The 26,550-nt window shown below is 51.6% G+C and overlaps 3 protein-coding genes across 8 annotated transcripts in view; 1 reads left to right on the plus strand and 2 right to left on the minus strand.

The window, feature by feature from the left end:
* Positions 1-4,171: 4,171 nt before the first annotated feature.
* Positions 4,172-7,474, minus strand: LOC123352165 (natural killer cell receptor 2B4-like). Its single transcript, XM_044991951.1, has 3 exons — positions 7,150-7,474; positions 6,763-7,059; positions 4,172-5,272 (listed from the first exon to the last, which is right to left on the minus strand). Exons 1-3 carry the CDS (start codon positions 7,457-7,459, stop codon positions 5,145-5,147), a joined length of 735 nt encoding a protein of 244 aa, XP_044847886.1. The 5' UTR covers positions 7,460-7,474; the 3' UTR covers positions 4,172-5,144.
* A 4,190-nt stretch (positions 7,475-11,664) lies between these two features.
* LOC123352163 (natural killer cell receptor 2B4-like) lies at positions 11,665-26,199 on the minus strand. Of its 3 annotated transcripts, none has more exons than XM_044991950.1 (4): positions 25,890-26,199; positions 22,244-22,563; positions 21,857-22,153; positions 11,665-12,049 (listed from the first exon to the last, which is right to left on the minus strand). In XM_044991950.1, exons 2-4 carry the CDS (start codon positions 22,551-22,553, stop codon positions 11,922-11,924), a joined length of 735 nt encoding a protein of 244 aa, XP_044847885.1. In that variant the 5' UTR covers positions 22,554-22,563; positions 25,890-26,199; the 3' UTR covers positions 11,665-11,921. The 3 variants fall into 3 exon arrangements, with proteins under 3 accessions (XP_044847885.1, XP_044847883.1, XP_044847884.1); XM_044991948.1 differs by lacking the exon at positions 11,665-12,049 and adding an exon at positions 20,150-20,526; XM_044991949.1 differs by lacking the exons at positions 11,665-12,049; positions 25,890-26,199 and adding an exon at positions 20,150-20,526 and having other exon boundaries at positions 22,244-22,583.
* LOC123352161 (natural killer cell receptor 2B4-like) overlaps positions 16,930-26,550 on the plus strand; it is a 60,255-nt gene continuing 50,634 nt past the window's right edge. For 2 of the 4 annotated variants that reach the window (XM_044991942.1, XM_044991945.1), the window contains exons 1-2: positions 16,930-17,086; positions 22,950-23,066. The gene's annotated coding sequence lies outside the window, so the exon portion shown is untranslated. Of the gene's footprint in view, positions 17,087-22,949; positions 23,067-25,749; positions 26,124-26,157; positions 26,309-26,550 lie in introns of those variants that run through there. The other 2 variants (XM_044991943.1, XM_044991944.1) reach the window with 2 other exon arrangements.

Below are 26,550 nucleotides of genomic sequence, written 5' to 3' on the forward strand. Positions count from 1 at the left end.
TTTGGAGCCCTAATAGGATTTTAATTCAGTAGCATATTTCATTTGTATTTCTTTTACCCCTTTCTACAATATACACTGCACATGTCCTAGGGAAAAAGCGTATTCCTTCTATACTACAATTTTTTTTTACATACGATGTAACTGTTTCTTTTTTCTTAGAGTTTTCATGTACCCTTATTAAAGTGACAGTCTGATTACACAGAGCTATTTTAAGGCTCAGTGTTTTTTAACATTGCTTCTTTTTGTTTTGTGCACCTCACCTCTGCTGTTGCTTCAGAGGGGCACTGTTAATTTTTTTTTATTCTTTCACTACAGCTTTTATCTGCTATTGTTACAAAAAAAACAACCAACCAAACAAAAAGACTCCAGAATCTTTCCCTATTCTCCTGATTTTGACTGCCCTATTGTTAGCCAAAAGGGCCCGTTTCCCCCTGGAGCTTACCTAATTACACCAAGGAGGCACGGAGACAGGAAGACGAGTACCACACCCTTTATTGATCGGTCAGCTGAGCGGGTGCTCCTCTCGGCTAGTGCCAGAGAAAGAGACACACCTTACATGGCCAGATGGGCCTACCTTTATACCCCGAAACAAACAACTTAGCCTACGTTTGTCTACGTCATTTGGTTGACCTGTAGAACCTGTACATGCATCTGTTAGGGAATAATTGGATATGCAGGATACATATATCATTTTGTGGGGGCTACAAGATACATACAGCTGTTGAGGATACATTTGTCATTCTGAAGGGGAAACAAGATACACCCGTCGACCCTTTGTGCTATATACTTTGGAAACATTCATGGGAACACAGCTGCATTTACTGGGGAGCCAAATAAAACTGATAAGCAAAATAGCTGACTTAGGTAGATACACGGCCTTCAGTCTAATAAGTTCTGTAAGCTTTCCAACACGGTTTGGGCAAGCATAGCATAACTTTGGTTCACTCAGGCCTAATACAAAAAGGCTTCATTAGCACTATGATTTTCCAACACTATTGCAGCCATGACTTGGTTTTTATTTAAAAACATTTTAAATTTTATAAAGAATCAAGTTACCCCTTAAGGGTTAAATGCTAAATCCCAAAGCCAAACAACACTAATTACCTGTGTCTTGCAAAAAGGTTTATCAGTTTTGAAACTTTGAATTAAAGAGTCAAATGAATTTTTAGTGGCATTAAAAACAAAAACAAAACCAATTTATCTTACACCTACAAAACAGAAGTTTTACAAACCAGTTGTGCTGGTTTAGATTCTTAGAACTTTACATATTTTCACAGACAAATAGATACATACACACTTTTTTCCCCCTTAACATTCCTTTACACTGCTTTGTTTTTACATAGCTGTATATATATTTGGATTATTTACAGGCATTCTTCTGGAAAAGGGCTCATTTTCCCTTCAGAATGGCTGCAAAGAAACCAAGAATTCTCTCTCTTTAACATGGTCCTTTTTAACATTTTCACAAAGTTTAACTGCTTAATTCTCTCCAGCCTTTGTAGAGTTAACTTTTCACTCTCTTTCCTTAAATTACTTGTTTATCTCCCAAAATGACACCTTTATCACCTCAGATTTCACCATGTTAAGTATTGTTCCAGGGGTTCATGCCTGCACTTACTGCTTTTCTTACTCCCAACACTATGCCCTTAAGGCTTCCAACCTGTTTTTCAGTTTCTTTATCTGTTGCTTGCCTGCTTTTCTGGGCCCGATCCTGCTTTTTTTTTTTTCCCCAATGAACCGTTTGTGAGTGATATTGTGGTCACTTCACAATTTTGAAAGAAATGTTCAAGGAAAGGGACCAGGAAGGGTGGGGGCTAGTTGAGGAGCCCACCCTCCTTGCAGAATTGGTAGTGGAACACTAAAGAATCAGTTTTTGAGGCAGACAACAAAGGGGAACAGAACAAGGGGCTTTTTGTCCTTTTTACAATGAGATGGGAGTATTAAGGGGTTTAGATCGATCCGGGGTGGAGGGTTTTTTTTGAGAACGGGGCAAAGGGGAGCGCTCGGTCTGGTGGTGGGAGAGGAGGCTTTTAATAAAGCTTTTAACTTATTATTTGAATATTTGAGAGAGGCGAGTTTTGATTTTGTCCACCTACAATTTGCCTCTTCCCACCACTGCATGAAACAATTAACCTCTCCTTTAGCCAACTTAGTTTTAGGTTGGCCGAGTTTGTCCTTTAGGACATCCACTCGGTCTTTGTTCCAAGATTTTAACAGTGGCCACTGAGTTTTGGGATCCCCCTGAGTTAGCCTAGACCATTTTTCCAGAAATTTACAGGAGTCCGGACCCATCTTAAATACATAAAATGAGCCGGCGTTTGTTTAGGGAACTGTCCTGACTTAGACGTCTCGTTACCCATACAGGAGGACTTCACACACCAATCGCACAAGAAGGAAATTCGGGTTCGTCAGAGCGATGCCCGGTGCAACACACAAAAGGAGCCCACAGGCTACTGCCTCAATCGCCCTTGCTTTCACACCCAGGGTTTTATCCAAAGTGCGGTGCGGCTGCGATTGTACAGATTCCACTCACTCAGACCGTGGGGACAGGAACCCCTTGGTCAGCCGATCCCCGGATGGAGATGGCACCCAGACTCAAACACTCCACAGGAGGACGGATAGACACAGAGACAAGACAGTCCTCAGTCCGGACAAAACACAGAGGGTATGGCTACACTGGCGAGTTGCAGCGCTGGAAAGCCTCCACCAGCGCTGCAAAGTAAGTGGCCACACCTGCAGGGCACTTCCAGCGCTGCAACTCCCTGACTGCAGCGCTGGCCGTACACCTCACTCAGCATGGGGAATAAGGATTCCAGCGCTGGTGCTGCAGCGCTGGTCATCAAGTGTGGCCACACACCAGCGCTGTGATTGGCCTCCAGGGTATAAGGATGTATCCCAGAATGCTTTTATAAATTACTCTTTGTTTTGTTGTGAACTCCGAGCTCCGTAGCTCTGTTGATCGTGGAGCTGTTTATCTACAAACACAGCTCCTGTTTGCTGTGATCAATCTGTGAACAATCAAATGAGATAATGAGGCAGGCAGGGAGGGAGTGATTTTGCTTGACAGAAACAGCGGGGGCAGAGGGGAGAAAGGGAGTCATGTTGGCTGCAGGCTGTTTGCAGTTAAGAGTTAAGGGTAAGGGATCGGGAACATGTTCTGATTTTTCAAGTCAGGAAGCTAACACACAGTGTTGGCTCCAAAAATCCACTCTCTCTCTCTCCCACCGCTCCCTGTCACACTACGCCCCACCCCACCCCGCTCTTTTGAAAAGCACGTTGCTGCCACTTGAATGCTGGGATAGCTGCCCATAATGCATCACTCCCAACAGTGCTGCAAATACTGCAAATGTGGCCACACACCAGCGCTGGCCCTGCACAGCTGGACGACCAGCGTTGCAACTACCAGCGCTGCAGATTGGTAAGTGTAGCCATACCCAGAAATAATTACCTGACCGGATTCCTGATGTCAGATCCCGGGATCCCTACCAGAACAGAGTGGGAACCAACAGGTTCGATGGCATAGACTTCACTGTGGTTGTGCGCCTTTCCGTTCTGGTGGAGGACCGCTCGGGCCAAATGCCCAGGTGCCGGCTGCCACGGTCGTCCTACAAAAACGGTCAGGAATCACACAACCCCAGTGAAGACAGTTGCCATCTCGGTGGAACCTCCAAATTGTCAAAGTTAGACTCAGGACTCACAGTTTGTCAGACCACTCTGTTTTATTAGCACAGCGCTCTGCTAATAACACCCAGATAATGTGAGCACCATGCAAGACACAAACTATCTTATTTATACAGATAAAAGGGTGAGAACTTAACAAGATAACAAAGGAAGCAGAATCAGATAAGTTTACTTGGGCTAGGCATGCATATCTTATTTCCTTACTAACTATTACCCATCTTCTGTTAATGTTTTGCCATTAGCATCATTGTTTATGCCTAATGTTTCTTTTCCTGGCACCTGTATTTCAACATTTTTTATTTCTGCTTAAAGGTACATACAACATTTCTTTAATCCATTCTTATTTTTACAGTATAATTCATTCTACTTTTACACTGTGAACATTTAAATAATTCAAAATGGGTGGGGAGAATTTAAACATGACCCTGGGTGTTATCTGTCACATTATAAAAGCTGAATTCCCCCAAGCCTCACTGAGCGGTGCTGGCCTCCCTGCTAGTGCAATGACTGGTCTCCAGACCTGTGTTAGGTATGTGGGTCATTCCGGGTGCTCCCGAGAATCACTGAATTCCCCTGTATCTGGGACCTGTAACCACCACGTGGTCTCACTAGCAGTGAGCTCCCCCGGACGGGTCGCGTGTGTATTAACTCCCAGTGCGTGTTCCGGGGACCCCTGCGGAGTCGCTCCAGCACCCGGGCGGACGTTGCTGCGGGGTGGGGGGTTTCCAAACACCACGGGGAGCTCATGGGGTCACTAGGCTGCTGGGAGCCCAGTCAGCTCTGCCTGCCGCACCTGTAGCAGGGCCAGGCTGGAAGGGAGACGCTAGGAAAGGGGAGACCCTGGCTGGGAAGGAGCAGGGACCCAACAGCCCTCAGGGGAGAGGGGAGCTGGGCGAGGGATTGGAACTGGGAGGCCTGACTGGGCCTCCCTGGGGGGACAGAAGGCCCTGCCAGGGGACAGCTTGGAAGTGCCTGGGGTGATTCCTAACGCAGGGCCCTGCAGGGGCAGGAGAGCGACTGCGAGCTGAGTCCAGGGGGTGGGCAGACGGGTAACGGGAAAGGGGCAGAGAACTCAGCCCAGCTGGGACAAAGGCTCCTATGTCTTGTGTGTGGTTGGACTCTGATACCCTGGAAGGGGGCTGAGCTTCCGCACTGACCCAGCCAGAGAGCTGAGCCAGTCAGAGCAGGTGGGGAGACATATACTGGAGAAACTGAGGCAGAGCAGCAGCAGCACCGTGCCCAGCCAGGAGGTGGTGGCGACCCATTCGCAGTCAGGTGTAGGGGGCTCCGGATGCTGAGCCCCAGCACGGCCGGGCAAAGGAGCAGGGATGGCTCCAAACCCAGGCCCATCGACAGCTGTGCTGCTGCGGCTCCCGTTTGCAGTAGGGGAGTGAAAAGACCCCGTTGCAGAGGCAGACGTCGCCCCAAGCAGCAAGGAAAGCTCCTTGCACTGGCCCTTCGGCTCAATCCAGCCTCTCTTTGTCCCGGCTGAGGACGTGCACCGTGACGATGGCTGTGACCAGGGCGCCCAGCACCACCAGCAGGAGAATCCCCTTCACCTGGCAATAGCTCGCTGGGCTGCTCGCAGAACCTGAAGGAAGAAACGTGACATGATTGGTTCACGCGGGGAGCGATCGGGGACGCTCTGTGGTTGCTGCACCCATAGAGTGCAACAGAGGAAGGAACCCGCGCCCCATGCTGCAGAGGAAAGTGAAAAAAACCCAGGGTCTCCGCCAATCTGACCTAGGGGCAAATTCCTTCCTGACCCCAGCTTCCCGCCATTGGATCTCGTGCTCTCTTCAGCTAGGTTAAAGTTCCCTCTGCAATCGGAAATCACTGATACTTGTAGGCTAAGATCCAGTCACCTGCCAACCTTCTCTTAAACTAACTAGATTGAGCTTCTAACGTCTCGCCTTATAAAGTGCATTTCCCAGACCTCAGATTCTTGTTGTAGCTCTTTCCTGAACCCTTTCCTGGTGGACAGTTTCTACATTAAAAGAAGCTGGTGCCCGGGCTCGCAGCACAGCTCAGGTTTGGCACAGTCGTGACTCAGGGGGCGGCCAGGCCAAATCTGAGCCAGTCGCGTCGCACACGGGGCTGCAAGGCCCAGAACAGGAAGCTGGGCCCAGCCCTGCAGGACAGGAGCTGCCTCTGTGGGGTGCGTGTGGGGCAGGCTCATTCTCCCATCCCCCCGGCCAGAGGGTGCTGCTGCAGGGGGGCTCTGGCCCCCTCGGTGGGGTGAGGAGGAGGCAGCTGCGAAGGAGGAAGGGAAGGACAAAGACGCTGGGTCTCTGATTTTGGGGGACCCCCTCTGAATTTGGGGTGGGGTGGGGAGACTTTGCTCACCTTTTCCTCCAAACCCGTGATTTGTACTAAACTGACCACGACTCACTGTCTTTAATGTCTCCATCCTCCCAGCACCCCCGGGGTGGTGTCACTTGTCCTGGGTCTGTACAGCGCCTAGCACTGGGGGCTCTTGATCCAGACTGGGGCTCCCAGGCCCCACGGCCATGCAAAAACCACCCCCACTCTCCATTTTACAGCTAGGGAACTGAGGCACTGAGAGATTAAGGCCCAGACCCTCAAAGGTATTTGGGCTCCTCACATCCAGTGGGAGTCAGCAGCCTAAATACATTTGAGGAGCTGGGCCCAAGGGACTTGCCCAGGAGAACATAGTGAGTAAGAGCAGGGAAGCAAACGGCGGTTTCCCAAAGCCCAGTACCCTAACCACTGAGCCAGCCTTCCTCTGAGCCTGAGCTGGGGGCTGAGAAGGAATCGTAAGTTTCCTTGGTTGAAACAGGATCTCACTGGAAGCAGGAGACCCCGTCAGGGGCTGTGTAGGACCCTGAGGTAAATTCTAGCTCTGACGAATGCAGAAATCTACAGGCTGAATCCAGAGCCTCTTCCTCCAACTTCACTCAGGCAGAAATATGACTGACAGATATATTAACAGATACATAACAAGTGGAAAGAGAACGGACTGCCGCTGTAAGGCCCTGTTGTGCTGCTAGAGGAGAACAAGGTGGCTCCAGTGTTAATGACAATCAGGCTCCGAGAAGGCTTATACTGAGGACTATTTACCTGTGTCTGGGGAGTCACACAATGATTTGACATCTACAGTGTCTGCGGCCCAGCTGGCTCGGTTACTAGCGTTACATCGGTAGAAGACGTCACTGCTGTCTGCGTTAATCACTACGTGCAGCAGGGATTGGCTCCCAGGGAACTGATGGTCCCTGTCAGACGGTATCCGGGACGTGCCTCGGGACCAGCTGTAGGTGACTCTGTCAGCGCCAGGCACCGAGCAGGACAGGGTAACGTTGCACTGGCCGAGCTCCGGGTGGGCAGAGAGCACCGTGAGGTTTGGCTGCCGCACTCGGTCTGAAAGGAGAGACCCTGGTGAGAGATGCTGAGGAAGGCGGCTGCCGTCAGTGACACACACTAGGGAAAAACGTGATCTTTGCTACTCACCAAACACAGAGACACGGAACTTTGTGATGTCGACACGGCCTCCTCCAATGTCAATGATCAAGGTATAGAGGCCACTGTCTGACTTCTTAACGGGATCAATCTGCAGTGAGAGATTCTCAGGGTGGAAAGTGACTCTGTTGATAAAATGTGGGGATGACCCAAGGTCAGGGGGTTCCCCTTTATTAAATGTTACAATCCGATACGTCTCTGCTGAGTCTAGTGTGACCTTCCAGGTGATCTCTGCCCAAGGCTCCGGCAATTTCACTGGCTGTAACTGGATGGATTCCTCTGCAATTGCAGCCACTTCCATTTCTTTACAACCTGGGGGTTCAAAAATACAAAGAGCAGGTGAGTTAAGGGTTAACTGAGTCCCAAGTTTGTCAGCGAAACATGGGCTGAAACAAGACCATTCTTAGCCTGGTTTGAGGTGAATTTGAAGCTGCTCAGAGGCGCTGGGTAGGCAGCCCTGGGGAAGGAGGGCTCTGTTTATCCACAGCACAGGTATGGGACAGGTGTTATGAGCCTTCCACAAACCTGACTTGGAGCAACGCTCTCTAAGGGTGAGCAGGGACAGCTGTATTTAAATACCATGTCGGTCTCTTGGACCTGCAACAACGTTTGAATTAAAATAATAATCCCTAGTTTTTATACAGGACCTTTCACCAGTAGCTCTCAAAACAATGTACACAGGAGGTAAAATAGCCTTATTTCTATCTTGCAGATGGGGAAACTGAGGCACAGAGTGGTGTAATGACCTGCCCACGGTCACCCAGAAATCCAGTGGAGCAGCCAAGAAGAGAAGCACGTCTCCTGGGTGCCAGCCTGGTGCTCCCTCCAGGTACTCGCTAGGCCAGCTGCAGCTTGTAGTTAAACTTCGAAACAGTGGGCCTTAATTCTATTCTGTGCTGGGTGTCACTGTCATTTACACCCACTCCGAGGTCCTTTCACAGGGTGGGGCCTGAGTGTAACTGAGATCTCTGCATCCAAAGAAGTGGGCTGTAGCCCACAAAAGCTCATGCTGAAATAAATTTGTTAGTCTCTAAGGTGCCACAAGGACTCCTGTTCTTTTTGCGGATACAGACTAACACGGCTGCTACTCTGAAACCTGAGAAAGTTCGGATTCGCAGAGGAAACATAATTTTCATCCAGCCAAAAGTGGTTTTAATTAGGGCTGTCGATTAGTCACAGTTAACTCACGCAATTAAGTCAAAAATTAATTGTTATTAAAAAAATAATAGCAATTAATTGCACTGTTACACAATAGAATACCAATTGAAATTCATTAAATATTTTGGAAGTTTTTCTACATTTTAAAATATATTGATTTCTATTACAACAGAGAATACAAAGTGTTCAGTGCTCACTTTATATTATTACTTTTGATTACAAATATTTTCACTGTAAAATGATAAACAAAAGAAATAGTATTTTTCAATTCACCTCATACAGGTATTCACATGGCACCTTTTTAGCACTTTTGTAGCTGGGGTTGCAAGGTATTTAATGCCAGATGTACCCAACATCTGTATGCCCCTTCATGCTTGAGCCACTCCAGCTCTAATCTACTCTTGGCTGATCTGAAATTATTCTTATCAGTATTGAGTTTCTGATTTTTTTCTTTCAATATTCTTTTTAATTAGAATATTTATTCAATGGGGACAAGAAATATAATTATTTTAGATATTTTCCCCAAAAGACAAACCAGTTCTAGCATGAACCTTGGCCTTTTAAAAAAATGAATATTTTTTCAAAACAGCTTATTTTGAAAAATTACAATTTTTGGAATTTTTTACATGGAAAATACTAAGTAAAACTATTGAATGCATTGGTAGTTCTGTGAAAAAATTTTTCTTCATTTTCACTATTTTTTTCCAAAATTTCAAATTTTGATTTCTCTCTGAAAATAAAACACTTTCCAAAATTATATTTAAAAAATCATTTATCAATGTATAGAAATCATTTAAATTCATTCATTGAAATGAATTTCATGAAACACTCACAAAAAAAAATTATGGGAGAAAAATTGCTGCAACTTTTTTTATCAGCTCTAGTTGCAATTTAATAAACTTCTGGAATTATTATTAATTATTTTTATTATTTATTATTCATTTATTTATTATAATTGTTATAATGCAGCAGTTCCTCAGAGCCCCACTCAGGGCTCTGGCTCCAGATCAGACTTCGAGAGACAGACCAGGGAGCAGTAGGAGGCTCTTGTGCTTTTTTGTGGTGCCACCACTAGATGGGGACAAAGAACCGCGCTGTGCTAGAGCAGGTTACAGGTTTTTAAAGGTGTTTTTCTGCATAGACTCAAGGGCGGCTGACAATCCTGTTACAGCCCCTTGAATGGCTGATTGTGTCTGACTGTCTCTAAGGTCACCTCTCTCTTTCTCTCTCTCTTTGCCTCTGGGTCCTGGGGAACGGTGGGTCTTGCTGCCAACACTATAGCGGGGGAATGGCTGCAGTCAGTGTCTCCACGTAGCAAATGATCTGCCAGGCGTTTAGTAGTCGGGTCCCTCATGTGATGGGAACCTCAAAGGGCTGAGAAATGCGACTAGCATCTCAGGGTCCTGTCCCAACCTCTCCGTAGCCCTTAGGTCAGTAGGAGAGGGGAGCTTGGGCCCTTCCTAGGGCTGGTAGCTGCTGGCAGCAGCTGGAACAGCATTTCTGAGTTTTTCAACATCCCCACCTGTGGTAACGTCTGGGGCCAGGGTGTGCACAGGCAGAAGGGAAAATAAACAGAGGCTGAGAAGATCCTGGGCCTGATTCTCCATCGCTCTGCACCTTGCAGGGCCGTTTCCCCCAGTGCAAAGTGACTGTGAAATGCCTCTACTGTGAACCGGGGACATTTCACACCCAGGACAATGGAGGATCAGCCCTTTCCGGGGCTCCGATCCCCAGCAGGCTTGGAACATCTCAGCCATCGCTGGTGTCGACTCAGAGAATCAGGCCGCGCCATCTCAGCCCCATGATTCTCATCACTGAGTCGCATCCGCCATTCCGCTACCAACCCCTCCTCGCTCGGCTCCTGAGCTGGGCTCGCTCTCTCTCTCTCTCTCTCTCTTTCTCTCTGTCACTCTCCAGTGGCCTGTGTAGGTTGGCGGCCTGGCTGCGGCTCTGTGTGCAGCTCACGCTCACAGTGTGGCTGGCCCCCGGCAGTCCCTGTGCAGGGGGTGGGGAGCAGGGAGCGGGAAGCACTAATCCATGTGGACCCTCCTGAGCAGTCGCCAGCAGCCACCAGGGAAGCAGTGATAATCCTGCCCCTGCTCAACGCCCTGCTACCCCTAGGGACCAGGGCTCAGTGTATCCCCTGCTGCAACATGGCAGGAGTCTTCCTCTGTCCTTCCTGCAACGCTGTGCCCCGACCCCTCCTTTTCCCTCCCCCAAGCCCTCCTGTCTCCCTGCCCCAGAGCCCCCCATCGCTCTGTGCTTCTCCTTTCGTTATCCCAACCCCCCCCATCTCTTCCCCTCCCAGTGTCATCTCTCTGCCATCTGCTGAAGGGAGATGCAGGCCCCAAAGCCCAGGGACTCACAGGGCCTGCCTACCCCTCTCCTGGCCACCCTGGGCTCCTCAGGGTCTGGGCAGCTTCCCACTGGTCTATCCCCCGGCTGCTGGCGAGGATGATGGGGACCCAAGTGCAGGGTTTGCAGGGGACGCTGTTTGTCACCGGTGGTTTCCTGCCCTGGAATTCAGACAGATCACTCACCGCCGGGCTGTGAAACCAGCAGGAGCAAGAGAAGGGAAGGCCGCAGAGCCCCCTCCATCCTGGCAGCGAGGGGCAGGCAGAGCGGGCAGCCGTCAGGCCGTATAATGGGTGTCCTGACCGAACAGGGCCGGAGCGGGTTAGACAGCAGGGTCTGGCTGAGTGGCCGATCCCTGATGGTGCCGAGAGGCTGCAGAGAAATGACCCGCCCCTCAGCTCTGCAGCTTCCCCCACGAGACGCTCTTTCCTTTGTGGTAACCTGCGCAGTGAGCTCAAAGCAGCCCAGGGCGCTGGGCTGGGGAAGGTTCCTCTTACTGGCCTTGCTCAGGGCTGAGAGGGGCGGTGGGTGGATCTGAAACGGACACGGCTCCTGCAGTATTGGAAAGTTCTGTCTATTTCCCCAGAGAGCCTGTCACGCTAGGCCTTGAGGGTCGGCGGCTCAGGACACCAGGGCTCCCATTATCTCCAGTGTGCAAGGGCCAGAGATTGGGCCCCCAGGGCTCCCACATTCACGGCAAGGCCCCTTCCCGCTGGCAGCGAGGGGTCAGGGAGCTCAGTGCCGATGAAACACTGGCCTGAGTCACTGGGAGCCGAGTGCCAGGCCGTTCCCTAGCCAGAGGCCTGGTCACAGGGATCCAGTGACTCTCAGCATGGCCGCAGCGCGGGGCGTGATGCAGGGGCAGGTGCTCAGCCCAGCTGGGACAAAGGCTCCTATGTCTTGTGTGTGGTTGGACTCTGATACCCTGGAAGGGGGCTGAGCTTCCAGCCAGAGAGCTGAGCCAGTCAGAGCAGGTGGGGAGACATATACTGGAGAAACTGAGGCAGAGCACTGGCAGCACCGTGCCCAGCCAGGAGGTGGTGGTGACCCATTCGCAGTCAGGTGTAGGGGGCTCCGGATGCTGAGCCCCAGCACGGCCGGGCAAAGGAGCCGGGATGGCTCCAAACCCAGGCCCATCGACAGCTGTGCTGCTGCGGCGCCCGTTTGCAGTAGGGGAGTGAAAAGACCCCGTTGCAGATGCAGACGTCGCCCCAAGCAGCAAGGAAAGCTCCTTGCACTGGCCCTTCGGCTCAATCCAGCCTCTCTTTGTCCCGGGTGAGGACGTGCACCGCGACGATGGCTGTGACCAGGGCGCCCAGCACCACCAGCAGGAGAATCCCCTTCACCTGGCAATAGCTCACTAGGCTGCTCGCAGAACCTGAAGGAAGAAACGTGACGTGATTGGTTCACGCAGGGAGCAATTGGTGACGCCCTATGGTTGCTGCACCCATAGAGTGCAACAGAGGAAGGAACCCGCACCCCATGCTACAGAGGAATGTGAAAGAAAAGCAGGGTCTCTGCCAATCTGACCTAGGGGCAAATTCCTTCCTGACCCCAGCTTCCCGCCATTGGATCTCGTGCTCTCTTCAGCTAGATTAAAGATCCCTCTGCAATCGGAAATCACTGAGACTTGTAGGCTAAGATCCAGTCACCTGCCAACCTTCTCTTAAACTAACTAGATTGAGCTTCTAACGTCTCGCCTCATAAATTTTTGTTTCCCAAACCTTGAATTCTTGTTGTAGCTCTTCCCTGAACCGTCTCCAGGTGGATAGTTTTTGATCTGCTGTTGCTGGGGCACATTTTAGCCCTAAGTGGATTGGCTACAACTACCATCAGAAATGGCACATACAGCAAGAATGACTGCTAACAGGACTTGTTGCTGTAGAATGTCACCTTCACAAAATTCCTGGAGAGAAATGGATTTTGAGCTGCTGCTGATGGGGTTCCTGGCCGTGCAGGTAACAGGTGAGACTCCACTTCTGAGTCTGTGCGAGATGAAAATGGATCCCTCACTGGAGACAACCGTGCTCTCTGCTATCTGGTTCCAGGTGTAGGTCACATCCTCTCCTCCCCCTCTGAGGGTGCAGTGCAGGGCGACGTTACACGTCCCATTCACAGTGCACATGGAGTCCTGCACGGGGAAGATTTTGATATATGACTCTGTCAGTCGTTCTGTTTGGGAGGAAAAAAAACTCATCAGTGATGACAGCTGGTTCTGGCACCTGCTGTGCAGGTGAATTTGGAAATCGTGTAATTCTGAAAGGGGGAGAAGACGAGAGAGAACAAACAACCCGTGAGAGATGTTGTCACGTTGCTCAGTGCACCACTGGAAGGTGCCCGGATACCGCAGTGATGAGGGCAGTGGAAGAACCTACACGGAGTGGAGTGGCTGGACAAGATCCGGAGAGGGGGGCTGCAAATCAGGTGTGAGTTTGCTATGCAGTATAGCTGCAGAAAGGCCAAGAGCGCAGCTTCCTTCTCACTTCAAGGGGCTATGGATCAGGCCCTGTGTGGTTCTATCTAAAGTGCTTAAATGGCCCCCATAATGGTAGAGTCTCTCAGTCTTTATCCTTGCAGCACCCCTGTGAGGCAGGGCTTTAATCCCCTTTGTACAGATGGGAACTGAGGCACACAGTGGCTAAGTGACTTGCCCAGGGTCATGCAAGAAGCCTGTGGCAGAGCAGGGATTTGAACCCAAGCCCCAGAGCCACCCTTCTGGTCTGAGCTCCACCTGGGAAGGGTTCAGAAAAGAGTGACGAGAACGATTGGCAGCCTGGACAACCTGCCTTATAGCGAGGGACTGAAGAGGCTCATGTGTCTAGCTCATCAAGAGAAGGTTTCTGTGCCACAAGCTGTGCAGAGTCTCACCAGCAGCTGCCGGAAATGCCCAGGGGACAGGGCTGGGAGATCACGACAGCGATACGAGTATCGAGAGCCTGCCATGCCAGAGTGCAAAGCTCACTTCATCCAGCGCTGCCATGGAACCTGCCACCACAGACCATCCTCCCCCTGCCCCGGCCGCATCCCCCAGCAACGCCCCTCGTGGCAACAAACTGAACAACCAGAATCCAGAACCATCCATCTGCTGTGGAGAGAAAGGGGCTGAAATCTCCACCCGCGACTTACTGTACACGTGCAGGTCGAATCTCTGTAAGGTGGGTTTAGTGATTCCCTGTATGGTTATTTGTGCTGTGTATGTGCCCGTGTCCTCCTGGCTTAGGTCAGTGAGTTCCAGTGAGTAGCTCCCGTCAGGGACTCTCAGTCGCTCTGTGTAATGCTGATCTATCACAGTGAGGGGGGCTTGTTTTCCTGGTGCCACAATTGCTATAACTGATTTTGCATTCCAGGCTATGCTGGTAACCAGGGTTCCTGTTGGAACCGCAGGAGAGAAAGTGACCGACTCTCCTTGAATCCCGTTCAGCCTCACGGGCCCCGACTCTCCTCCAGAGGCTCCTGCAGCTGGGAAGACAGAAGAAAAGGAAACTGTAAGATCCAGCCAGAACAAACCCCTCCCCCGCCTCCTATCACAGACGGACCAAGTTCTCCCCCGTGCACCTGTTAAAATATCTCCACAGAGAACCTGCCGCAGAGGATAAGAATAAATAAACCATTGCCTACATTACCCCAGTCCCGGACCAGGTCCAGGGTGTGAGGTGCTGTACAAGCACAGAACAGAGACAGTCCCTGCCCCACAGAGCTGGTGCCCTTTGTTGGCCTCTGGGATATTATACTGCCTGTCAGTTTATTGTTAAGGTGTCTATTCTTCCCTGGTACAGCCGGGCAACTTTCCTGGGTGCAGGGGGAAAGCAGGCTGCACAAGCCCTGCAAACTACGGTCTGCGGGCCATATCCGGCCCACAGGACTGTCCTGCCTGGCCCTTGAGCTCCCAGCCGGGGAGGCTGCCCCCGGCCCCTCTCCTGCTGCTCCCCCCTCCCCCGCAGCCTCAGCTTGCGTGCCGCCAGTGGGGGTTGGATGAGGGGCAGAGGGTCCTAGGGGGCAGGCAGGGGGAAGGGAGCAGGGAGCAGTTGGATGGGGTGGAGGTTCTGGAGGGGCAGTCATGGGACGGGGAACGGGAGGGGGTTGGATAGGCATGGGAGTCCTGGGGGACCTGTCAGGGGGCGGGGGTGTGGATAGGGGTGAAGGCAGTCAGGGGACAAGGAGGGGGGGTTGGATAGGGGGTGGGGTCCCCAGGGGGGTGGTTGGGGCAGGGGGTCCTGGGAGGGGGAGGTCAGGGGGCAAGGAGTGGGGGAGTTGGATGCGTTGGGGGTTCTGAGGGGGCAGTCAGGGGGCAGGAAGTGGGAGGGGGCAGAGAGGTGGCGGGCCCAGGCTATTTGGGGAGGCACAGCCTTCCCCACCCGGCCCTCCATACAGTTTTGCACCCCGATGTGGCCCTCGGGCCAAAGAGTTTTCCCACCCCTGGTCTAGCAAGAGTAGAACTGGGCTGGAAATGGAGAGGGAGCTGAGGTGGGGGAAGAAGGTTTTTAGATGCAGATTAAACAAGCCCCGAGTGCCTCCCCGCCCCCTGTTTTCTCTCTTCCTCTTCTGCTTTTTTCCCTCTTTTCTGCCCTTCTTTCCATCCCCCCTTCTGGTCGTCTCCTCGCCCACCACAGCCCCGTGCCCGCCTTGCTCAGCCCGATATTACAGCAGATAGACGTGCACCTGCGGGACAGCGCTGCTCCCCTGGCGATAGTATCCAGACCCCTCCCTGTCTCTGACGGAGTTCTCCTCCTAACACAGGGGTTGTCGCCCCCACCTTCAGAGAGGGGACCTGAGGCGCAGAGAGACTAAGTGACTTGCCCAAGGTCACACACGGGGTCTGCAGCAGAGCAGGGACTTGACACCCAGCCCACAGAGCCGCCCAGCCTCTCAGCCTTTGCTTCCGGCCCTGACCAAAAGTGAGAAGTGTAAACGCTCACCAAAGCTTCTAATCCGGTTCGGAGCCGCACGACTGTGTCGTCTGCCATGGATCCAACCCACTGCTCTGTGCTAGTCCCCGGCCTGTAGCCAGCCCCTTGGGAGGACCCCCGGCAGCGTGCCAGCCCCCCAGGGGGTCACCCTTTTCCGCAAGAGCTCTCAGCTCGGCAGACTTTGCTGTCCAGCTCTGCTAATGCACCCGCTTTATGACTTGCGAAATACCCGTTTTACCCTGCTCCACACAACTCAGCCAGTGCGTCTCAGTCCGGACCCGCAGTGCCCAATGCTATTCCAGTCCGGAGCCCCCCACGCAGCTCTGTCTAAGCATGTCAAACCTGCTCTCCAGGCCCCATGCTGCTGGCCTGAATCCCCTCCCCAGAGCTGGTGATGTGCCTGGAGCCTCCTCCACATCTCCCGTAGCTGCGAGTCTCACTCAGCCCAAGACCCGGTGCCAGCTAATGCTTTGTGATGGGAGCAGCTCTCCAAGGACGTGTCTACCGTGCAATCAGGGGGCCTGTGCAGGCATCACTGAGCTACCTTCCATTGATCTGGCTGGCTAAGAATAGCAGTGAAGCTGGGCTGGCACAGACTGGCTCACTGAGTATAAGCCAGCCCAGATCCCTGGGTACCTGCCCAAGCCCAAGTGGTTAGTCCATGTCCCTACCCATGCTGCTGCAGTTTCACTGCTATTTTTAGCTGGCTAGTTTTCCTCTAGCGAGCTGTGTTAGGCCTACAGAGGGTGCAATCACACCTCCTGATTGCTGTGTAGACCAAGGGTTGGCAACCTCTGGCACACAGCTCGCCACGGTAAGCACCCTGGCGGGCTGGGCTGGTTTGTTTACCTGCCGCATCTGCAGGTTCGGCCGATCGCGGCTCCCATTGGCTGTGGTTCGCCGATCCAGGCCAATGGAGGTGTCGGGAAGCCGTGGCCAGCACATCCCTTGTCCCGCGCCGCTTCCCACAGCCCCCATTGGCCTGGAGCAGCGAACTGCGGCCAGTGGGAGCTGCAATCGGCCGAACCTACGGACGCAGCAGGTAAGCAAACTGGCCTGGCTTGGCCTGCCAGGGTGCTTGGCCTGGCCTGCCAGGGTGCTTACCATGGCGAGCCGCGTGCCAGAGGTTGCTGACCCCTGGTGTAGACAGACCCTCAGTGAGCCCAGATGCTGGGTTTTTGTTCATTTCTTTTCAAATAAAACTAGTCTATCCACCCCACAAACAACTGGCTTCATCAGATCTCAGAGACTTCTAGCTACGACCATGTGGCTGGCCTGCTGGCTTACTGCTCTTTCACCCTGCCCTTTAATTGTTACTTACCTGCAGCTTGGAAAGCCAGCGGGAGGAAGAGAAGAGAAGGCTGCAGAGGTCCGAGCATCGTGGCAGCGCAGGATGGGACAGGCTGCTGAGCCAGGAGTAATCAGTCTACAGAGCAGATATCCAGACCAGCTAGGCAAAGAGCTCAGAGTGGTGGGGCAGGAGGATCTTGTGACTCCCCTGCTGAAAGGTATGTAAATGATATAACCCCCAGGTGGAGTGCAAATTCCCCTCGCTGTTTTTTGTGGAAACCCGGCTGCTGAACGGGTACAGTCCGGCTCGTAAGAACTCTGCAGAGCACATGAAACTCTGCGTGTGTGAGACTGAAGCTGAGCAGGGTTTATGGAGAAGGAAGGTTTTGTTGCTCAACAGAGGAAGTGGTGTAGAGACAACAGGATATTCGTAGTTTTGAAAGCTTGGTTTTTAATGGTCTTCATAAGACCTGGTTGAAAAACCAGGAAACAAATCAGACTGATTTCTAGGGACATTTTGCCCTGGCTTGTTGCAATTCAACGTGACGTTTTAAAAAATTCTGATCACTGCTGTAGCTGGTCATGACGGGTGTGTGCGGCAGGAGATAATTCTGGCCGTTCCCGATGTGCAAGACATGGGGGAATTTTAAACAGAGCTGGTTGGAAAATAGGTGGTGCGGGCTTGCAAGGAAAACAGTGATTAGAAGAAAATGGTTTGTAGGGATTTTCAGCAGAAAGTTTCGAAGTTTGGTTTTGAAACTTCCTACAGTGGAAAATGGAAAGTTGTTTTGTTTGTTTGTCTTCAGCAGCCAAAACTGTTTCAGCCACAACCTTGTTTTTGAGGATTTCAGTTTTCGGATGGAAAAATCAAACAACTGTAGCGTGAAGCAGCCGCTTCCTGTGAACATTTGCATTTGGCCAACCCCCCAGTTTTCTATATGAAAAGAACCCAAACCTAACTGGAGCCCATTCTGATGGGAAACATTCAACCAGCTCCAGGTGTAACGGGTTAGGGCATTCGTGACCCAGGAAAGGACCTGCCTGGGCAGCCGGCATCACAGCACTCGTGCAATGGCAACTTTCCAGAAAGGGGCCCAATTTAGTGCTGGGGCAGACACGTGTCATGAACTTTACGGGGACGATTCTGACTGAGCGCAGGGGACAGGACAGGAGTCTCCTATTGTAGAAGGGAGACAGCATTGCCTAGTGGTTAGAGCCCTGGACCAGGAGACTTGGCTTTGATTCCTTGCTTGGCCTCTGGGTGATCATGAATAAGTCACTTCTCTGCCTTCTGCCTCAGTTTCCCCAGCTTTAAAAAGGGGGAAATGATACTGACCCACTTTGTAAAGCACTTGGACATCTACTTAGAAGAGCAGGTATTATTGTTCCTGGCAAAAAATGATTTTTTTTTTGTAGAGGCCAGGAGTTGTTGGGAGTTGCATTAAGGGGACAGTTATCAGAGAAGAGAGTAAAGGGAATCTGTTCCCATTTGTGACCTCTCCCCTCTGCCCCCTACACACTGGTTGCACCCATCCCTGGATCAATGGTTCACTGGTGTCTCTGACCTCTGGTTTGTGCTGGTAGAAATGGCTTCCAGGGCGTGTTCCAATGGCTTTTCTAAATGGCCGTTCACAGCCCCTCCCTGATCCATGAGGCAGCCTGGCTAGGGTCACCCCAGCTGGGTGTGACAGCCTGGCTTGGGGTAAAACACTTCCACGCGGTGCTGGCTGCTTCGATTTCCCAGTCGGCCACTGGTAGCATTTTCATTGATGGCCTGATTTCCTCTCTCCTGACTGGGGTACAAAGGGGCCGCCGCAGGCATTCTGAAAAGCCGTACAATCCCAATGTGCTTTTCTAAGTTTGGGGAGTGAAATGCCAACATGGAAATGCAGCCTCCTCTGGGGTGGAATGGGCCAGCCGTTTAGCGGCTACTGTGCACCAGTAAACAGTGTTTATGGGCGGGGAAGCCTCCACTGCATCTGATTAAAGTGGAGGGGAAAGCAGGGCACCAATGTAATTCACCAACACTTGGATTTAGCCCCAGGCCTAACACCTCGACTGTAGCAAAGTACCCTGGGATCCCTAGACAGAACCAACAGCACCAAATAGCAGAACCTCGCCCTCTGCCCACTGTGACGTGCTCCGGGGTGTCATCCGGACTGTGGAACCTCTGTGCCCCTTTAACTCACCTGCCCAGGCCGTCTCTTACACTGCTCTGCCAGTGAGCTGCAAACCCCTCCAGGCTCTGGTCACTCAGCCAGCAGCGAGCAGAGGTGCACCCAGCAAAGTTACCTGGAGGCTCTCCCAAGCCACTCCTGAACTGCATGCAGGGGGACCCCAGCAAATTCCCCCAGCCTTGCCCCCCAGAAATGTGCGTCTTACACCGCTCAAGGCCTTCTTGATCAATACAAGCTCATTAATGAGCTTGCCACTCCGTCAAAGGGTAATGGACACGCCCCAGCCTCTGTCACCTGAGCGGATCCCCCAAACATTTTAGACAAACTCACTGGTTTAGATTAAACATCGAAATAAATTTATTAACTAAAGAGAGAGAGATTTGAAGTGATTATATGTGGTAGGCGTAAAGGTCAGAGTTGGTTACATAAGAAATACAAAGTAAACAGGCATCCTAAACCCTGAACTTCATCAGGCTAAGCAAGATTGGAACCAAACACTTTTTCTTACCCTGCTGAACACTGCAGGCAGGTTGCAGTTCAGAGTTCATATGAACTCAAAAGCTCTCTCGTTTGGTCCCTCCCTTCCCCCAGTTCCAGGAGATTTCTCGTTGTCTTCCCGGTGACATTTCTGCCAGGAGTCGAGATGGGGAAGGAGAGAGAGACCCCGCCTAGGGCGATGTCACTGTCCCTCATTTATAGGGTTCTCCAGGTGCTTGAAAAGTCCACATTGTGTCCTGGGGTTTGGCCGCCCCATAGTGTACGTGCCTGAGCCACTGTCTTTGTATACCAGGGCCGCCCAGAGGATTCAGGGGGCCTGGGGCAAAGCAATTTCAGGGGCCCCTTCCATAAAAACAAAGTTGCAATACTATAGAATACGATATTCTCGTGGGGGCTCCTGTGGGGCCCGGGGCAAATTGCCCCACTTGTCCCCCCCCCCTCCCCCCCGGGCAGCCCTGTTGTTTACAACTCCCCTGCTGTAGAATGGGGAGTTGGTTGCTTAACGCCTGGCTGGGTGTTGGTCACTCTTTTGAGACCCCTGAGGAGCTGCTCTGTGGGCGTTTCCCAGACTCACAACATATTTCAGTAACCAACCTACAGCAAAATCTCACAGCTTCATATACAGCGAGGCTTCATGCATTGCAACAGGACAGTAATGCTTAACAAAACCCATATAATCCTATAACGGTGGTGACTATGTGGGTACAGGGGGTTACATGGGGTATGAAACAGAAATCCTGGGTGAGAACCGACAGATTTACCAATTGATAAAAACACAGCAGTGAAAGCCACGGAGCTGTGGCAGCGTCAGCGTAAACCCCCGAGCCCGGTGACAGCTGCTGCCTGAGACCTTCCTTCTCCCTTTTCATCCGGTCCAGTCCCGTCTCTGGTTAGGACGTGAGTCGCTGCTGTCATGGCGACCATGGCCCCCAAGGCCAGGAGCAGCAGAATCCCCTTCACAGCACAGTGGGACAGCGAGGGGCCTGGAAATGAACAGACGCAATGGCAGGGGGTGGAGCAGGAGGCTCGGGCGCAGACCAGCTCCATCCATCAGAATTGGGGCTGCGGGTTTGTCACAGGGGCAAACATGTCACAGATACCAGGGCTCTGGGTCTGTGACTTTCTAGGCGGGCTACTGGCCCGGTGAGGAGGAGAAACGCACTGGGGTGCATGGGGTGTTGGAGCCCTGCCCTCACCCCACAGTGGGGGCTCCTGTCCCATGGGGCTGGGCTCAAGTCCTGGGCATGGTGACCTGGTGCCTGGGCTTGCAGCACAGCTCAGGTTTGGCACCGTCATGACAGGAGCCAGACCAAATCTGAGCCAGTGTCGTCGCCACCCAGCGCATGGAGCTACGACGCCCAGAACAGGAATCTGGGCCCAGCCTAGGGTGACCAAATGTCCCGATTTTATAGGGACAGTCCTAATTTTTGGGTCTTTTTCTTATATAGGCTCCTATTACTCCCATCCCCCATCCTGATTTTTCACACTTGCTGTCTGGTCACCCTAGCCCAGCCTCATAGGGCAGGAGCTGCCTCTCTGGGGTGCGTGTGGGGCAGGCTCATTCTCCCATCCCCCCTGGCTAGAGGGTGGTGTTACAAGGGGTCTGGGCCCCTTCGGTGGGGTGAGGAGTAGGCAGCTGCAAAGGAGGAAGGGAAGGAGAAAGATGCTGAGTCTCTGATTTTGGGGGACCCCCTCTGAATTTGGGGTGGGGTGAGGAGACTTTACTCACCATTTCCTCCAAACCCGTGATTTGTACTAAACTGACCACGACTGCGCGGTGACGTGTTGATACCCTGTCGCGAGAAAACTGCAGCCCTGGCAGAGTTCTCTGGCCTCGTCTCTGTAGTATCCGCACCTCACTGTCTGCAATGTCTCCATCCTCCCAGCACCCCCGGGACGGTGTCACTTGTCCTGGGTCTGTACAGCACCTAGCACCTGGGGCTCTTGATCCAGACTGGGGCTCCCAGGCCCCGTGGCCATGAAAAAACACCCCCTCTCCCTCCATTTTACAGCTAGGGAACTGAAGCACTGAGAGATTAAAGCCCAGACCTTCAAAGGTATTTAGGCTCCTCACATCCAGTGGGAGTTAGGAGCCTAAACACACTTGAGAATCTACAGGCTGAATCCAGAGCCTCTTCCTCCTACTTTGTCAGTCATATTTTTGCCAGAGTAAATATATTAACAAATACATAACAACTGGAAACAGAATGGACTGTCACTGTAAGGCCCTGTTGTGCTGCTAGAGGAGAACAAAGTGGCCCCAGTGTTAATGCCAATCAGGCTCCGAGGTTGCTTATACTGAGGACTACTTACCTGTGGCTGGGGAGTCGCACAATGATTTGCCATCTACAGTGTCTGTGGCCCAGCTGGCTCGGTTACTAGCGTTACATCTGTAGAAGACGTCACTGGTGTCTGCGTTAATCACTACGTGCAGCAGGGATTGGCTCCCAGGGAGCTGATGGTCCCTGTCAGACGGGATCCAGGACGTGCCTCGGGACCAGCTGTAGGTGACTCTGTCAGCGCCAGGCACGGAGCAGGACAGGGTAACGTTGCACTGGCCGAGCTCCGGGTAGGCAGAGAGCACCGTGAGGTTTGGCTGTCGCACTCGGTCTGAAAGGAAAGACCCTGGTGAGAGATGCTGAGGAAGGCGGCTGCCGTCAGTGACACACACTAGGGAAAAACGTGATCTTTGCTACTCACCAAACACAGAGACACGGAACTTTGTGATGTCTTCACGGGCTCCTCCAATGTCAATGATCAAGGTATAGAGGCCACTGTCTGACTTCTTAACGGGATCAATCTGCAGTGAGAGATTCTCAGGGTGGAAAGTGACTCTGCTGATAAAATGTGGGGATGACCCATGGTCAGGGGGTTCCCCTTTATTAAATGTTACAATTCGATACGTCTCTGCTGAGTCTAGTGTGACCTTCCAGGTGATTTCTGCCCAAGGCTCCGGCAATTTCACTGGCTGTAACTGGATGGATTCCCCTGCAATTGCAGCCACTTCCATTTCTTTACAACTTGGGGGTTCAAAAATACAAAGAGCAGGTGAGTGAAGGGTTAACTGAGTCCTGAGCTCATCAGTGAAACATGGGCTGAAACAAGACCATTCTTAGCCTGGTTTGAGGTGAACTTAGAGCAGCTCAGAGGCGCTGGGTAGGCAGCCCTGGGGAAGGAGGGCTCTGTTTATCCACAGAACTGGAATGGAACAGGTGCTATGAGCCTCCCACAAACCTGACTTAGAGGTGAGCAGGGACAGCTGTATTTAAATACCATGCCGGTCTCTTGGACCTGTAACAGAGCTTGAATTAAAATAATAATCCCTAGTGTTTATACAGGACCTTTCACCAGTAGCTCTCAAAACAATGAACACAGGAGGTAAAACAGCCTTATTTCTATCTTGCAGATGGGGAAACCGAGGCACAGAGTGGTGCAATGACCTGCCCACGGTCACCCAGAAATCCAGTGGAGCAGCCAAGAAGAGAAGCACGTCTCCTGGGTGCCAGCCTGGTGCTCCCTCCAGGTACTCGCTAGGCCAGCTGCAGCTTGTAGTTAAACTTCGAAATAGTGGCCCTTAATTCTAATCTCTGCTGGGTGTCACTGTCATTTACACCCACTCCAAGGTCCTTTCACAGGGTGGGGCCTGAGTGTAACTGAGAATCAGGTGCAGAAGATTTAAGGTTAGGATTCCCAGAGGAAACATAATTTTCATCCAACCAAAAGTGGTTTTAATTAGGGCTGTCGATTAGTTGTAGTTAACTCACGCAATTAACGAAAAAATTAATAGTGATTGATTAATCCCACTGTTAAACAATAGAATACCAATTGAAATTCATTAAATATTTTTGATGTTTTTCTACATTTTCAAATATATGGATTTCTATTACAGCAGAGAATACAAAGGGTACAGTGCTCACTTTATATTATTACTTTTGATTACAAATATTTTCACTGTAAACATTATAAACAAAAGAAATAGTATTTTTCAATTCACACAGGTAGTCATATGGCACTTTTTTAGCACTTTTGTAGCTGGGGTTGCAAGGTATTTAATGCCAGATGTGCCAAACATCCGCAAGCCCCTTCAACCACTCCAGCTCTAATCTGATCTGAAATTATTCTTATCAATATTCAGTTTCTGAATGTTTTCTTTAAATATTATTTTAATTAGAATATTTATTCAACGGGGACAAGAAAAAAAAACATATAATTATTTTAGATATTTTCCCATAATGACAAACCAGTTCTAGCACGAACCTTGGCCTTTAAAATTTTTTTTTGAATATTTTACAAAACAGAATATTTTGAAAAAATTAAAATGTGTGGAAATTTTTATATAGAAAATACTAAGCAAAATTAAATCTGAAAATAAAAAACACTTTAAAATTATTTTAAAAACCATTTACATGAATTCTATGGCACATTCAGAAAAAAAATTATGGTAGAAAAGAAATGGAATGACAAAGTTTTCAAATTTGCTGATATTTCTGCAAACTTTTTTTTAATCAGCTCTAGTTGCATGTAATAAACTTCTGGAATTATTATTTATAATGCAGCAGTGTCTCAGACCCAGATCAGGGCTCTGGCTCCAGATCAGACTTGAACACATCAAAGCTTGGGGGAGAGAGTCGTGGTAGCAGCAGGGGACTCTTGCGCTTTTATAAAAAGAACAGGAGTCCTTGTGGCACCTTAGAGACTAACAAATGTATTTGGGCACAAGCTTTCGTGGGCTAAAACCAACTGCATCTGATGAAGTGGGTTTTAGCCCACGAAAGCTTGTGCCCAAATACATTTGTTAGTCTCTAAGGTGTCTCAAGTACTCCTGTTCTTTTTGCTGATACAGACTAACACAGACTCTGAAACCTGCTACGCTTTTATGTGGAGCCGCCACTAGATGGGGACAAAGACCCGCGCTGTGCTAGAGCAGGTTACAGGTTTTTAAAGGTGTTTTTCTGCATAGACTCAAGGGCGGCTGACAATCCTATTACAGCCCCTTGAATGGCTGATTGTGTCTGACTGTCTCCAAAGTCAGCTCTCTCTTTCTCTCTGTCTCAGGGTCCTGGGGAACGGTGGGTCTTGCTGCCAACACTATAGCAGGGGGAATGGCTGCAGTCAGTGTCTCCATGTAGCAAACAGGGGCGGCTCCAGGCGCGTGCCTGGGGCGGCAAGACACGGGGGGCTCTCTGCCGGTCGCCACGAGGGAGGCAGGCAGGTTGCCTTCGGCAGCATGCCTGCGGAGGGTCCGCTGGTCCCGTGGCTTCGGCGGACCTCCCACAGGCTGCCACCGAATCCGCAGGACCGGGGACCTCCCGCAGGCAAGCTGCCGAAGTCAGCCTGCCTGCCATGCTTGGGGCAGCAAAATACCTAGAGCTGCCCCTGGTAGCAAATGATCTGCCAGGTGCTTTAGCAGCCGGGTCCCTGATGTGATGGGAACCTCAAAGGGCTGAGAAACGTGACTAGCATCTCAGGGTCCTGACCCAGCCTCTCCGTAGCCCTTAGGTTGGCAGGAGAGGGGAGCTTGGGCCCTTCCTAGGGCTGGTTGGTGCTGGCAGCAGCTGGAACAGCATTTCTGAGTTTTTCAACATCTCCACCTGTGGTAACGTCTGGGGCCAGGGTATGCACAGGCAGAAGCGAAAATAAACAGAGGCTGAGAAGATCCTGGGCCTGATTCTCCATCGCTCTGCACCTTGCAGGGCCATTTTCCCCAGTGCAAAGCGAGTGTGAAATGCCGCCATTGTGAACCGGGGACATTTCACACCCAGGGCAATGGAGGATCAGCCCTTTCCAGGGCTCCGATCCCCAGCGGGCTTGGAACATCTCAGCCATTGCTGGTGTCGACCCAGAAGATCAGGCAGCTGCCTGGAGCCACCAGGAGAGCAGTCATGACGCTGCCCCTGCCCACCGCTCTGATACCCCTAAGGACAGGGGCTCAGTGCATCCCCTGCTGCAATATGGCCACCTTGCAGGAGTCCCCCTCCGTCCTCTCCCCAATGCAGTGCCCCTGACCCCTCCTTTTCCCTCCCCCAAGTCCTCCTGTCTCCCAGCCCCAGAGCCCCCCATCGCTCTGTGCTTCTCCTTTTGTTATCCCACCCCCCCCATCTCTTCCCCTCCCAGTGTCATCTCTCTGCCATCTGCTGAAGGGAGATGCAGGCCCCAAAGCCCAGGGACTCACAGGGCCTGCCTACCCCTCTCCTGGCCACCCTGGGCTCTTCAGGGTCTGGGCAGTTTCCCACTGGTCTATCCCCCAGCTGCTGGAGAGGACGATGGGGACCCAAGTGCAGGGTTTGCAGGGGACGCTGTTTGTCACCGGTGGTTTCCTGCCCTGGAATTCAGACAGATCACTCACCGCCGGGCTGTAAAACCAGCAGGAGCAAGAGAAGGGAAGGCTGCAGAGCCCCCTCCATCCTGGCAGCGAGGGGCAGGCAGAGCAGGCGGCCGTCAGGCCGTATAACGGGTGTCTGGACCGAACAGACCCAGAGCTGGAGTGGGTTGGCCGGCAGGGTCTGGCTGAGTGGCTGCAGAGAAATGACCTGCCCCACAGCTCTACAACTTCCCCCACGAGACGCTCTTTCCTTTTGTGGTAATCCGCGCAGTGAGCTCAAAGCAGCCCAGGGCGCTGGGTCGGGGAAGGTTCCTCTTACTGGCCTTGCTCAGGGCTGAGAGGGGAGGCGGGCGGGTCTGAAACGGACACGGCTCCTTCTACCTTCGATGGTTCTGTCTATTTCATCGCAGAGCCTGTCATGCTGTGGCTAGAAGTTGTTTTAGGTACAAGAAATAAAAATGGAAGGGCAGCAGGGAGCCCCCTAACAATATCCGAGCTCACAGTCCTCCACTGCGATACCCACATCAGCCATCTGGTTGGCAGCCCCCCCTCCATTATGTAACCTCCCTTCCCTCCCTATGATGGGATAATGCAAATGGAAGCAGACGACTATAAGCCAAACGAGGTGTGTTTATTGAGGGGAAACTGAGGTACATGACCGGGAATGGGAAGATGCGCAAACATT

This window comes from Mauremys mutica, chromosome 17, assembly GCF_020497125.1.
Source record: "Mauremys mutica isolate MM-2020 ecotype Southern chromosome 17, ASM2049712v1, whole genome shotgun sequence".
In the NCBI taxonomy this organism is placed as follows: domain Eukaryota; kingdom Metazoa; phylum Chordata; order Testudines; family Geoemydidae; genus Mauremys; species Mauremys mutica.